Source organism: Glycine max, chromosome 20 (assembly GCF_000004515.6).
Source record: "Glycine max cultivar Williams 82 chromosome 20, Glycine_max_v4.0, whole genome shotgun sequence".
NCBI lineage: Eukaryota > Viridiplantae > Streptophyta > Magnoliopsida > Fabales > Fabaceae > Glycine > Glycine max.
Genome location: NC_038256.2, coordinates 1427159 through 1442875, shown reverse-complemented (window position 1 = coordinate 1442875; position 15717 = coordinate 1427159). Strand labels below are relative to the sequence as shown.

The following is a 15717-nucleotide window of genomic DNA, read 5'->3' as shown; positions in this document are numbered from 1 at the left end:
TCATTAAAAATTATCAATAATGATTTTTATTAAAAGTTCTCTTTTATAACTGTAATTTAGGTATTATATTGGTGATGAGGTCAAATGGGATAATAACATTGATTACCACCTATAATTATAATAATAATAATTTAAAAGTCTTTTAAAATTAAATAACATGTATAATTAATAAATAACCAATATCATAATTAGTAGAGATAATTATAATAATAATAATATAAAAGTCTTTTAAAATTAAATAACATGTATAATTAATAAATAACCAATATCATAATTAGTATTACATAATTTTGTTTACTCCGTATTAAATATATATAATTTTATATTAAACTGATTTTTTTATTATAATTAGGGACAAATGAGGTATTTTGTGTCTCATACCATCGAGGTTTATGTAATAGTGAGACAGTTAAGTATGTTGTTCATGCTTTGTGGTAACATTTTTTTATCTTCATAAATAATAATGGAAAAAAAATTAATGATAAATTGATAATAGTGAATAAGTATATCAAATGAATAATCGTCATTATGGTTATGTTTGGTAAAAATAATTAAAAAATTAATTAAAAGTTAAAAAATTAGTTATTAAATTATAAATATTTGATAAAATTAACTATTAAAGGAGTTGAAAAATGTAAAATGATTGAAAAATAATAAAAACATGATTTATTTCAAAATTATAAGTAAAAAATTTGATAAATATATTAAGGATAAAAAAAATATATAAAAAACAAGAAGCTAATATTTTTTTTAAAAAAATTATATTTTAAGTAATATTTTAAAAAATGTTAAAAATTACTAATAAACTTATTTATTTTAGGCTAATATATACAGTTAAAAATTATCTGAGAATACTTTATGGAACATATCCTATTTATAGGCATAGATATATGAATATGGGTGTGTATTCAACAAATTTGCGAGTACCGGAAAGATGGGTAGGTATTATATTGTGACATAGGTACTAAACTGCGCTCCCACGCTTATTTGTTATGATGCCTCATCGCTTACAATTCAGGTGGATCAGCATAAGTGCGAATGAATTTATCATCCTCAGCCAAAATATATAAAACAAATGAAGTACATATTTTATTCACGAAACAATATAATTTCAAAGCTCAGTATTTTTTACCCTATTTCCCCCTTTTTGGAGGCAAGAAAAGAGAAAAACCACGTGGGACGTGGAACGGACAACCATGTATAAGGCATTCAATCAAAAGCCACCCATACAAAGCCAACTCTGCATTCAAAACGATGCCATTTACGCCACACATGTATGATATACCTCCTCTCTCTATATGTTGTTAAGTTTATTATTATTGATATAAATTATAATTTTGATACTCTTGGTTTTTCACATCTATTATTTAATCTTTTTTACTTTTAATTGAAATATTTAGTTTCCTTAATTTTATAATTTTTGTCATTTTATTCTCCTATAGATTATTAATTAATAATTAATTATTAAAGATATTAAATTAATTATAAATTAAATAAAAATTATTAATCATTAAATTTTTTTAATGAAAAACTATTAAGTGATGTTATTATAGGTGGAGTTGTGTGTGACAAGAAGATAAAAGAAATGTTTGTAGAGAAAACAAGGTTCACAATTGTAGAAAACTATTATTAGAAATTTTTTATTCAATTTTTTTAATAATTAATTATTTTGGTTAATTTATAAATAACTTAATAACTCAATTAATTAAAATTATTTGTTAATAATCTATGAAGAAGATCAAAATCACTAATTTATAAGATTAGAGAATCAAATATTACAATTAAAATTCAAGGAACCAAAATAAAAAATTTAAAAAACTAAAAATAGCAAAATTACAATTTAACAGATATTTATTAGGCCTGTAAGTTGTGATTCCGATAATTGGGTAAACGGAATGAATGGGCTTGGATTTGACGGAAATTCGAAATGGGCCATAGCAAAGGCCAGGCCTGTTTGATTCGGTAATTGTTTTTGGGGTCTGTTCTGGAGAATACTAGAAGCATGAAGCGAACCTCCTGGAACTTCCTTCTGGAAACTACCACTCCATTTTAAATACCGAAAATGCAGCCATCTACAAGCACACGATAACGAGAGAAGAGAAGAGAAGGCAATGGATATGAGGTTGATGGATTTGGACTCTCCATTCTTCAACACTCTGCACAGAATCATGGATCTGACGGAGGACGCCGAGAAGAACTTGAACGCTCCGACTCGGACATACGTGCGCGACGCCAAGGCAATGGCTGCGACTCCTGCTGACGTGAAGGAGTACCCTAACTCGTACGTTTTCGTGATCGACATGCCTGGCCTCAAATCTGGGGACATTAAAGTGCAGGTGGAGGACGACAACGTGCTTCTGATAAGCGGCGAGAGGAAGAGGGAGGAGGAAAAAGAGAAAGAAGGGGGAAAGTATTTGAGGATGGAGAGAAGGCTTGGCAAGTTGATGAGGAAGTTTACTCTCCCTGAGAATGCCAACACCGATGCTATCTCTGCTGTCTGCCAAGACGGTGTGCTCACTGTTACTGTCAATAAACTGCCTCCTCCTCAGCCCAAGAAGCCCAGGACTATAGAGGTCAAGATAGCCTGAATTCCAACTTCCAACGCTATCTATCCCTGTTTTTGTTTTCTGTGTGCCAATGCTTTTCTATCGTGTCTGCTTTATGCTTATCACACTGCAATTTGATCATGGATGATATAATGCATGCTTTTGTATGAATTTTAATTTCCTTCATTCCTATTTTTTTTATATGCTTGAAAAAAATTCCCTAATTTACAAGGGAAGAAACATAAAATTCGTTTTAAAAAAAGTGACAGGGACTATATATATAACTAAATGATTTTGCTGCATAAGTTGGTGTGAGGTATTTAAGTTGTTTCATTCTATTAAAGTTAGCAAAACAATAGAATGATATTTTGAATTCATTTCATTTCAATCCATTCCACTCCATTATATTCTGATCCATTCTGTTTCATTTTTTTTTACCACCAATCCCAACATAGCCTTAGGGTACTGGTAACATTTTCAATACAATTTTAATGAGTGGAAACGCGAACGACAATAGATGTATGTATACCTTGGTGGCGCTTTCTTTCAATAATGGTGCATTTTCTCAGGTTCGGTATATCATGGTGGATAACATGGAAAGCTACTTTTTTAGCCTAGGCTAGACAGAACTCTTGATATCAATTTTTAATAAATAGGCACGAAAGAAAATGAGCGAATGTAATGAAAATTATTTAAAAATGTAATAGAATGAAAACAAAATACAACTCGAGTTAATCCATTTTCTAAATGGGTTTTAGACGGACATCAATAAAGGAAGTATAATTTTGTCTCTATCCCTTCAATTCGACCGCCAAGACTTAACAATTGTACTATCATTTAACCACATTTTGAATAGGTTAGTGCTAACAAACGGTACGCGTTTCTTCTTTCTTCGCGCGTTTTTAATTTCGTAGTGCTGTGGGAAATTCTAGTTTCATTTTTATTTGGGCCCCCTGAAAAGTTAGCATCTTTCCTAGTAAACAAAGCAATGAAGAAACCCTCACCGTGTTTAGCAGGATCTGTCCGAACCAGGCATTCGGCTGAAAGGTAAGAAAACAAACAGCGTTAAAAATCTTCAATAAGTGTTAAGCGACGATAGACCGGGAATTGGTGATGAAGCATAAGAATGGTACTTACAGCCTTCAAACACAGGTAGATCACGACATTGCCACTCGGAGAAGTGTTTTGCCAATTGAAATCCATTTGATTCGGCTATGGGCAGAACAGATTTGATGACATCGTCATTCTCAATTTGGTTGATTGAACATGTACTATACACAATTCTTTCAACAGCTGGAACTGCCAAATAAAAACAATTTTTTTCCTTGAATTACTGTGCCCAAAGCTAAGCGTGTGCTTTAAGGAACATTTCTAATTTTCACAAAGAATGCAACCATTTAGAAAAGGAAACCTAAAGTTCTTAGCTGCCCCCACAAAGAATCTGGGGACTGTTAATTACGTTTCTAAACAATCTAGAATCAGGAAAATATATAAAAATGAATTGGCAAGGAGAAATGAAGTAACTCACAAAGTAAAGCATGCTGAAGAGCCTTTCTCTGGAAAGTTGCGAGCTTGTTCAATCTTTCTGTATCAGTATCCTGACCTATGAAATTGTTAGCTCTTTGGCAAGTGTAACAAATCGCTTGTAGTAATAATTTCTCGGTAATCCGAGTATCGTACCACAGGAATTTTGTTGCACTTGTGTGAAGTACTTTTTAGTTTGTAAATTGTAAATTTAGTTTGTAAAATTAAAGACAATTTAAATCTAAGTAATTACTTCTAAATTAAAGAAAACTCAAACAATAAAATAGGGAATAAATACTTCTAAATTAAAGAAAACTCAAACAATAAAATAGGGAATAATTACTTCTAAGTTAAAGAAAACTCAAACAATAAATGAGGATCATCCCAGACATAGAAGCGTGAGTCATGCAAGAATTTCTTCTTCTGATTCCAATCAAGTTCTTCTGGAATGATTCTTGTGGCTTTATAGTTGGCCATGTCGGCAAACCAAGGTCGGGTGTCAGCCTGTAAGAGGAACTCGTCAAGGAATTCGCCTTTTACCTCCGGTTCCTCTTTGGTGATTTCCTCATTTTTCAATCTGGACAAATGGCCAGCCACTACGTTTTCGGATCCTCTCTTATCCTGGATGGTGATATCAAATTCTTGTAGCAACAGGACCCATCTAATTAATCTCGGCTTCGAATCCGCCTTAGCTAGCAAATTCTTGATGGCAACATGATCAGTGAAGATAATGACCCTTGATCCTATCAAGTAAGACCGAAATTTTTCTAAGGCATAAACAATGGCCAGCATCTCCTTCTCTGTAGTGGCGTAATTTAGGACTTTGCTGGCATAATATATGACATGAAAAACCTTGTCATGCCTTTGTCCCATAACTGCACCTACTGCATAATCGCTAGCATCACACACCAATTCAAAACCCTTGCTCCAATCTGGGGCAATCATTACGGGTGTCGTGGTGAGCTTATGCTTCAGTGTCTGGAACGCTGCTAAACATCCTTCATCAAATTTAAAGGCTGCGTCTTTGTTCAGCAGATTACTTAAGGGCTTGGCTATTTTTGAGAAGTCCTTAATGAACCTCCTATAAAAGCCAGCATGCCCCAAGAAACTTCTTACGCCTTTGATATTCAGTGGTGGTGGCAACCTCTCGATGACGTCTATCTTTGCTGGGTCAACTTCTATTCCTTTACATGAGATCTTGTGACCCAAAACAATACCCTATCTAACCATAAATAGGAACTTTTCCCAATTCAATACCAAATTGGTTTCTACACACCTTTGTAGTACCTTTTCTAAATTTCCCAAACAAGTGTCTAACGTGGGTCCAAAAACTGAGAATTCGTCCATGAAAACTTCGATACTCTTCTCCACCATATCTGAGAATATGGCCAACATGCACCTCTGAAATGTAGCTGGTGCATTACACAATCCGAATGGCATTCGCCAGTAAGCAAAAACACCATAAGGGCATGTAAAGGCCGTCTTTTCCTGATCCTTGGGATCCACCGCGATTTGATTATAACCTGAGTATCCATCCAAGAAACAGTAGTATGCCTGCCCTGCAAGTCTTTCCAACATATGTTCCATGAAGGGCAATGGAAAATGGTCCTTCCGGGTGGCTTCGTTTAACTTGAGGTAGTCAATGCACATCCGCCAGCCAGTGACAGTTCGTGTTGGTATTAGATCATTCTTTTCATTTTTTACAACTGGCATTCCACCTTTCTTGGGGACTACTTGTACCGAACTGACCCAACCGCTATCAGAGATAGGGTATATGAGTCCAACTTCTAACAACTTAAGCACTTCCTTCCTTACTTCTTCTTTCATAGCTGGATTCAGACGCCTCTGAGGTTGTCGAATAGGCTTGTAATCGTCCTCCATCATTATCTTATGCATGCAGTACGAAGGACTGATTCCCTTCAAGTCAGATATATGCCATACGATTGCTTCCTTATGCTTCCTCAGGATGTCCACCAACCTGTTCTCTTCTTCCTGTGTTAGTGCATTGCTAATTACTACAGGTTTGGTGTCACCCTCCAAGAACACATACTTTAAATGCTTAGGCAATACCTTTAATTCGACCTTCTTTTTCTTGGGCAGAGCCTCATTCTCTAATATCTCAAAACAGGTTTCTTCCTCAGGAATGATTTCTTGCCCATCCAAGTCTTCCAAGCAAGCCTTTAGATCCTCTTCTTCTTCATTGGTGAGACAGTCCATCGTATTTACCATTGCTTTATCCAATGAAGTGTGTGGTGTCTCCAGAATATTGACATTATTTTCCTTATCAATCTCTTCTACCTTGAAGCACTTCCAACCTTCCCGTGGGTATTTCATTGCTTTAAAGAGGTCAAAAGTTATCTTCTGACTGTCAATACTCAGTTCCAAGCTTCCGTTCCCCATATCTACCACACAGTTGGCAGTCAACATGAAGGGTCTGCCTAAGATAAGGGGAATCTCTGTGTCCTCTTCGATATCCATGATAACAAAGTCCACCGGAAAAGTGAAGTGGCGAACCTTGACTAGGACATCTTCTACCACCCCGTATGGTCTTGTAATTGAGTGGTCTGCCAGTTGAAGTGTCATCTTAGTGGGATCAATCTTTAGGTTCCCAATTCGTCTACACATCGATAAGGGCATCAAGTTGATGCTTGACCCTAGATCAATGAGGGCTTTATCTACCACTTTTTTCCCTATAGTGCATGGGATGGTAACGCTTCTGGGGTCCTTGAACTTTTTAGGTAGCTTTCTTTGAATGATCGCACTACAGTTGCCTCCTACTACAATGTTCTCGCTATCTATATATTTCCCCTTCTTGGTGATGATGTCTTTCATGAACTTAGAGTAGAAGGGCATTTGTTGCAAGGCTTCCCCGAATGGCATGGTGATCTCCAGTCCTTTAAATATTTCTAAGAAACGCTTGAAATAACGCTCTTTATTCTTCTTGGTCGGTACCTTAGGATACGGAAGATCCTGCGGCAAGAGTGGCAATTCTTCCTTCTTAGCTTCTCTTGCCTTTTGACTCTTGGTTTTAGATGGTGAGACCACCTTCTCTTCTTCCTCTAGCTTTTCTTCCTCTTTCGTTTCTTCTTCTTTCTTATCCTCAGTTCCATCGTCTTCTCTCATTAGGATTGCCCATGTAATTTATTTCTTGAGAGGGCTCTTGTTGGATTGTGCATTGTCCAGGCTCATGTGTCCCTCCACATGTGGGACATCCTCTACTTGCAAAACATAGGAATGAGAAGTATTCACTGCTTGCAGTTGTTGGGGCAATTTGTTGAGAGTCTCCGTAAGAGCTTCTATTTGTCTGGACAACAGCTTATTTTGTGCCAGAGTTGCGTCTTGTGTACTGAGCTCTAGGAGGCTTCTCTTTGTTGGGACATAAGAACGGTCGCGAAGGATGGCCTGATCGCTAGCTGCCATATTCTCAATGAGTTCCATCGCTTCCTCGGGTGTCTTAACTTGATCTTTCCTCCCGCGGATGCGTTCAGTAATTGCTTTGATTGAGGTCGTAATCCATCAATGAAGATGTTTAATTGTACCGGCTCGCTATATCCATGAGTGGGTGTTTTCCTTAACAATCTGTGGAAACGATCTAAGGCTTCGCTAAGGGATTCATCTGGGAATTGATGGAAAGATGAAATTTCCATTTTCCCTTCAGCTGTCTTGGATTCCGGGAAGTACTTTTTCAGAAATTTCTCTACAACTTTTTCCCAAGTCCTAAAGGTGTTACCCTTAAAGGAATGCAACCATCTTTTTGCCTCTCCTGCTAACGAGAAAGAAAAGAGGTTGAGGCGTACCGCTTCTGCTAGAACTCTAGCTATCTTAACCATGTTGCATATTTCTATAAATGAAGCTAGATGCGTATAGGGATCCTCACTTGGGAGACCATGGAAGAGGTTCCCCTGAATCAGCTGAATGAGAGAATGAGGGTATGAAATATTAGGCGCTTGAACCTCCGGCCTTGCGATACTTGTGAAGAATTCAGGAGTAGTAGTATGAGAGAAATCCTCTAGTGTAACCCTACGTGCCGGTCCTTCGTCCATTTGAACGTGATTTGGAGAAGGAGGAGGTGAAGTATCTATGTCCTGCTCCCTTTGTCTTCTTGCGGCGTTGTTACACCAAGTAGCTTCGATTTCCAAGTCAATGGGAATGACGGTTCTAGATGTAGACCTACCTCGCATAAAAGCACAAGGTTGTACCTGTGCAATTTATGAAGAAGAAGAAGGATGGAGAAAGAGAAGGAGTTATAGAAAGAATGGCCAAGAGGGGAACAAATTACAAACTGATAGTATGGCACTTAAATGCGAAAACAAAATCCCCGGCAACGGCGCCAAAAACTTGTTAGCTCTTTGGCAAATATACCAAATCGCTTGTAGTAATAATTTCTCGGTAATCCGAGTATCGTACCACAGGGATTTTGTTGCACTTGTGTGAAGTACTTTTCAGTTTGCAAATTGTAAATTTAGTTTGTAAAATTAAAGATAATTTAAATCTAAGTAATTACTTCTAAATTAAAGAAAACTCAAACAATAAAATAGGGAATAAATACTTCTAAATTAAAGAAAACTCAAACAATAAAATGGGGAATAATTACTTCTAAGTTAAAGAAAACTCAAACAATAAAATAACTCAAACAATAAAATAGGGAATAAAGTCTATATAAAAGATTGGTAAAACTTAACAAGTCTAATCAGCCTAGATATATGAATTCAGGATTTGTCTGTTATCAATACCAGTGAACTAATTCTACCCCACATCTATCAATCTACTTGTCGCTGATACCTCATGATGACAAGTCTACCTTAATTATCTATCTTCCAAATGCCTTTGCAAAGACTCAATAACTAAGGTGCATTAAGATTAAATTCTAGATGGTTGCTAAAGCATGGGCATTGGGTTATCATTCTATGCCTAGCAATGTTAACCCTATGATTTCTTTTCTTTGATTGTTCTATTAAGCGTTATCCTTTCCCAAGTGTATAACCCTTAAAACATATTCAAGCATTCATTCCTTACCCCTAATTAGGCTTTACCCTCTCCCGAGTGGACTAAACCCTAACAGAAAATAAAAACTGAGATACAGGATAAATAAGAAAGAAAAACAGATAAAAGAACCTGGAAGGAAATCCTCTTTACATTGATAACTCTTGAAATGCTCCATACATCATTGGCCTTTTAGGCCTGTTAGGCCCTAGCTAGGGGATTAGCCACTCATAGTCATGAGGGCTTTACAATGAGAAGGGGGGGGGGGGGGGGGAAAGAAAAGGAATAAAAATATAAGAAAATGAGAGAACTGAGTGCCAGAGGTCTGAGAAACGAGCTATGAGGAAGTGTGTTCGTTTTCCTAGGCTAACCCTCTTATTTATAGGTGCAAAATTGGGTTCTGGGCCTTCGTAGTCTTGCTGAGCACGAAGCCTCACGCTCAGCGCCATTACATCGCGCGCTCAATGCGAGTCGTGCGCTTAGCGCAAGTTGAAATCCTCGTGCTTGTCGCCTCGCTCAGCGCCTTGCCTTCTTGCGCGCTGAGCGTGTCTTGCGTGCTTAGCGCGAGTGCTGGGCTGGGCCCTCTTCTGATTTTTTTTCTTTTTTTTCTTCATTTCTGCTCCTTTTTGCTTGTTGTACCTCCCTTTTTCATATCTGCAGTCAGAATTCGAAATTAATTAAATCTTTCCAAATTTAAGCATAAATAACTGCTAAATAATTAATTCTAAGTTAATTTCAGACCGATTTTCCACTATTAATTCACTATTATTTAGCAGTTATCAGGAATCAAAAGTTCACAATAATATTTAATCTGCATTAGAATAAAAATGTTATCTAATACTACAAACTAAGTCATGATACATGATATTTGATGTTTGAGATAATATTATTAGCTAACCATTTTTGTTCAATACCACTGGTAAATTTAAACACACTCATGGGCATTTCCTATGTGCACAAAATTTGATATATGCACAAATACAATCTACAACACAACTAAATGTAACCTGCTGCTTTAGATGGGAGTCTTGAAGCAACAGTCCCATAACCAATTGTGAAGATATAGTTTGATGCCTTAGATGGGAGGTGAGTCTTGAAGCATTTCACATTTAATATATCTTCACAATCTAAACCTGCTGCTAGTGTTAGATTGAATTTTATGTTGTCATGTACAATCTAAACATATGTTATGATTGTTATTTAAAATTATATTTTTCATTTTATGAAAAATTACTTTTTAATAAAATTTTACAAATATGCAGGAGCAAGACGAAACGGGAAAAACTCAACAGGAATGGGGTAAATATAAACCCGTTGGATTTCGAGCGCTCGAACGGGGAGGAAAACGGGGAGTCAGGGCCGGGATGGGGTAAGCAAAATCCGACCCCGCCCCGTTGCCATACCTAGTCATGTGCTAGTGGTCCACCCTCGCGGCAGCACCACATCATTTTGGAGCTTCCTCCCTCGTAATAGACGTCACTTCTTTCTTTTCAGCTCCAAAAAAATCACTCTTTCAGCACAAGAACCCACTCTTTACGTCAACAAGTGAAGCAAAAAAACTTTGGGTGCCAACGCAACAAAATGGTATTCAGCTTTTTCAAACGTACGATGCATCGTACATACACAACCACCCATCATGACGACGACGAAGATTCCAGAACCGCGCGCGTCATGACTCACCTCAAGACTCTGATTTCTAAACTAAAAAAACTCAACCCTTCCTTCTCCGTCAAAAGCTGATAGCAACTCCAATACCACAGTACCCACACTAGCAGACCCGTAAGGATCACTAAGAGGCCTAACCATCTCAAGGATTTCGTGTAAGGGACAAGCAGCAGAAGATTCCATTGCCTCCCCACCCAATTCTGTCATATAACAAATAGCATAATTCGGTTATAACTAATTATACAGATTCTGTTATTTCAATTCTGTTACTTCCATAGACATTTATCTACATGTATCTATAAATAGTGATACCGGCAATGGAAATAGAATAGAGAAGAATTATCTAATACCTGCTTAGTGTAGTTTAGCATAGTGTAGCTTAGTCTGGTTTCTAACAAAAGCTTTTCCCTGCATTTCGAACCCACCTTATGCATTGGCATTTATTTATTTTTCGTGGACTGAATTTTGTTTATCATGTTATGGTGTGCTCTTCTCATTCAAACCAAAAAGAAACAAGTTCTTCATCCCAGCCAGCAGCACCTAATTCTCCTGTTAACCCAACACATGATATTGGGAAGCAATTGGTGGTTCCTACTTCAGAAGGCTCTCCAGAGTGCATAGTGTCTAAAGGAATAGAATTACCTCCAACACAGTTGCAACAAGTTTCTTCAGATGATATGGGTAAAGTGTCCAAAAGAAAAGCTTCATCAACTTTGGAGAATGCTCATGATGACCAGGCCCAGCATTACAATCAAGACCTAAAGGGGACCTAGATGAGAACCTTTTGTCCAGGGGTTCTGAGCAGAAGCCTCCAAAACATCCCAGAGGAAGGCCTCCTAAGTTAGAGACTGAAGCAAACTACCCAGGAAAGTCATTATTACCTTCATATGATGACATTCATGATGAACAAAGACCAAATATAAACAAAATGGAGAAGCAGCATCAGTCGGGCAGAGGTAGAGGTAGAGGTAGAGGTCGAGGTGGGGTGAAGCTTGGTCGAGTTAGAGGTCGGGTGAAGTTTGGTTAAGGTAGAGGTCAGGGCAGACCTCCTAAACTAAATCAAAATGAGGAGCAGTTATGACAAGGAGATCAAGGTCAGCAGCATGATCATGATCATGGTAGGGGTAGAGGTAGAGGTAGAGGTCGGGGGAGGCCTCCTAAACTAAAAGAAGATCCAATCCAATATGAGGAGCAGTTACAAGAAGAAGATCAACCTCAGCAAGGTCGTCAAGGTAGAGGCCAGGGGAGGCCCCGTAAACTGATTCAAGATACAAACATATGTGAGGCACAATTACCAGAAGAAGTTCAAGCTAAGCAGCAGGGTGTTCGAGTTCCAGGTAGAGGCCGTGGGAGGCCTCCTAAGCCAAAGGAAAATACAAACCAATGTGAGGATGAGTATTTACAAGACCACGCTCAAGGTTAGGTGGACTCTCTGAGTTCAGGGACGAATGATAGCAAGGGTTTGGAGTGGAAAAAGCTGAAGGTACAAAGAGGGGAAGCATCAAAGATCAGAGTCAAGAGAAGCAAAGTCACCAGCGGGGTCAAGGTTGGAATCAGAATCAAAATATGGGTCAAGAGAGGTTTCCCAATCCTAATGTTGAAGCAAAACAGAGCCTTGGCGGCTAGTGCCAGTAGCAAGTTCAAGGTAGAGATGGACTTCATTAGAATGAAGTCATTAGCAACTTCAATTACAAGCATGTCAATGTTAGGAGAGGGTCTCCTAATCAAACCAGATTGAAGTTCTATTTCAAGCAAGTTCAATTGCAGGTTTATGGAATCATAAAAATGCCAAATAACCCAAAAGCACGTATGATAACCATCTGGATCTGTCTGGAAAAGTTACTCTAGCTGCTCCTTATTTTAAGTACGTATATTTATTAGATGCAAGCTTGATAGATTCTTATATCTCTTTTTTGCGTCTTTTCTCTTGGTATTGATAATGGAACATTATGTCTCTATATTTTTTGGTAAATAATTCATGGTTTTGGTATTGCTGGGAGGAATTCCATCAGCTCCTCATTATGTTATATCAGTCTGGGCCTCTAAAAAGCTTCTTCTCTTTTAGAAGCACCTATCTACAAACGTGAGTCTTTGGCAGCCATCATTTGAATTCAGTTGACTCTATGTGCTTATTTTTTTATGAGGTACAATAAAGCTGCATTGGATTGCTATTGACCAATAATTTTAGTTACTTTTGATCCATGTGATCCATGGCTTGATGGACAGGCACAAGATGATGTGTTTCAGTGTTTGTGTATGTCGAAAGCAACACGGTTCATTTATTTTATACGTACAAAGAAACAAAACTCAATAGTTAGCATGCTTTCAACATACAAGGAAGGATAAGAGTTGCCTGTCCTGAATGCATTTGGATTGTTGAAGGATAATTTTAAGTGAAAGCCTTAGAAACCAAATGAAATCTGTTTGTTCAATAGTAAAGTTGATGATATATATTTGGTTAATACATGTTTTGGTTGATTAAGTATTACATTCATTCTCAGCAAGATCCGAAATGCTTTTTAAAAATCTATATGGTATGATCATTTTCATCTTTTGGTTGCTTTTCTCTTTTAATTTGTTCATGTTTGGTACATATCTAAGGAAGCCGTTGACAGGCGTATAAATATACCGCGGGTAAATTTTTCTTTTTTCTTGCACGACTCACATGGCCATTGGTCAACATGGAGGCACAAGATGTCTTGATAGAAATTTCATCTTTCAGATCTGCTATTTATTACTAGTGCAAAAATAGGCACTCCTTGTATGGACTTGGAGATTAACTGCATATGTAGTTGGATCTATATTGTTTATAATAGTTTAAGATAAAAATGTCCATATAAAAATGGACACGAAATAAGATTATTTCCTTTATAATAATAACTAGTTGGTGACCCGTGCGTATACGCACGAGTTAGTTGATTTTTTATTTTTTACTACATAATAGGAATAAAATGAAATATAGTGTGAAATAACAAAGAAATTTACTATTTATAATAATATTGTGCTTGAAACTATAAAATATTAACGATAAATGTTAATTTCTATAATTCATTTTCCATATATTGACGATAAACTTACTATTTGGTTTCTTATATGCTTGAAACTACATAAAAAAAGATTAGACATTCATCGGAAGCAAAAGAAAATAATGATTCGGTCCAAAGAAACCAAACATATAAGATAAAGAAATACATGATAAAAATTACAGAAAATAAAAGAAAAAAACGTTACCTTTCTGATTAGAAAACAAACTAAGAAATTATAGAACAACAAAACTCACATAATAATAATAATAATAATAATAATAATAATAATAATAATAATAATAATAATAATAATAATAAGAGATAGGAAATAATTGTTTCTTAGTTTGTTTTCTAATCAGGGAAAAAAAGGATTAGGGAAGAAAACTTGCGAATTATTTTTGTTTAGTTTCTTTTTCCTTATTATTATTATTATTATTATTATTATTATTATTATTATTATTATTATGTAAGTTTTGTTCTTCTATAATTTTTTAGTTTGTTTTCTAATTGGGGGAAAAAAATAAAAAGGATTAGGGAAGAAAACTTGAGAATTATTTTGGTTTTGCTTATATATGTCTGATAAAAAAAATAAAACATTAAAAATGATATATAATAAGTTGACAAATTAATAAAATAAAAAATAAACACATTTACTAAAGTTAAATCAACTACACATAATAATAATAATAATAATAATAATAATAATAATAATAATAATAATATGACTAATAACATGAATCTATTTTTTAAATGTCATATGAGTCTAATTATTATTACAAAACTTGATTTAGAAGACAAATTTGAATCAGGGATGAAAGTCATTATTCTATTATGTGCATTCACACAGAGATATCAAAATAAACATTTTCAACAAAATATATAATGAAAACTTAAAAGTATACATCAGCTTACTCCTCAGCGGGGGGTAAATTATAAAAAAAAAATAGTGGGTTCAATTATATAAATATAGATGAAATAAAATACAAAAATATAAGATTTTATTTACAAATTTGATGGTTTTTAAAAAATGAGGGGGTGCAAGTGCACCTCCTGGAGGCAACTTAGGTTCGCCACTAACCCATGAAAGAGGATTCCACATAAATCATAAAAACTTCAAAATCTTGCTCTCCTGCAAAATTCATGCAAAAACTCATGAGAGAAACTAAATCTAAAAATAGAAACCAATAATAAACACTATAAATAGCAGCATACTTTTCAAGACTTCAATAATTGTGTCCTAAGTTTGACTATTTTTGCCTTGAGCTGTCCGAGTTGATACTCTTGTAGATATAATAATAATAATAATAATAATAACAACACGAATAATATCAGTAAAAGGCAAGAATATTGGCCATTGTAGATCATAAGCTCTTGAAATTACGCTCAGAACCTAACCAAGCAAAAAAAAGAATCCGAAGAAGCAGAAAAATAAAAAAAGAATTCGAAGAAGTGCAATGATTTTCTTTAAACTTGGACAAAGCAACCAGAAAGCTTAACAAAATATAAATCTAGGAGCTTCTACCTATGTATTAAAACAAAAAAATAAAATTAAAACTCATGGAGAGTTTAGTAAGGGAACTCGACAAAATAGCCCCGTAAAATAAAACTCATGGGGTGCCTCCTCACAAAGGGGGTCGCAGTGACCAGGTCTGGGCGACTCTTTATCAAAAACACAGATCTCCACAAAGTCGTAAGACCATTTATGGAGGCTTAGATGTAATCTGGAATATGAGAGATGTTTAATGAAAGGAAAATGGACCCCATTTGGATAAAAATAGCTACTTTCTTTAGACACCTTTTTTTCCCCTAGATTCTCCACAACCTATCTAAGTGGTTCAGCTACTTTCCGTGTTTAATAGTTTTGTTCTTTTGTTGTTTTATTGATTGGTAAATATTCCTCAGCCTACTTTAGCAACATGTAGCAAAAAGTATTTGATTATCTTCTTAAGTGGTTGATCTTGTGTCTAACAAAA

The 15717-nt window shown here is 35.8% G+C and overlaps 1 protein-coding gene across 1 annotated transcript; it reads left to right on the top strand.

The window, feature by feature from the left end:
- The first annotated feature begins 2016 nt into the window (after positions 1-2016).
- Positions 2017-2863, top strand: LOC100500220 (putative class II heat shock protein). Its single transcript, NM_001251768.3, has one exon. It carries the CDS (start codon positions 2112-2114, stop codon positions 2586-2588), a length of 477 nt encoding a protein of 158 aa, NP_001238697.2. The 5' UTR covers positions 2017-2111; the 3' UTR covers positions 2589-2863.
- Positions 2864-15717: the final 12854 nt, after the last annotated feature.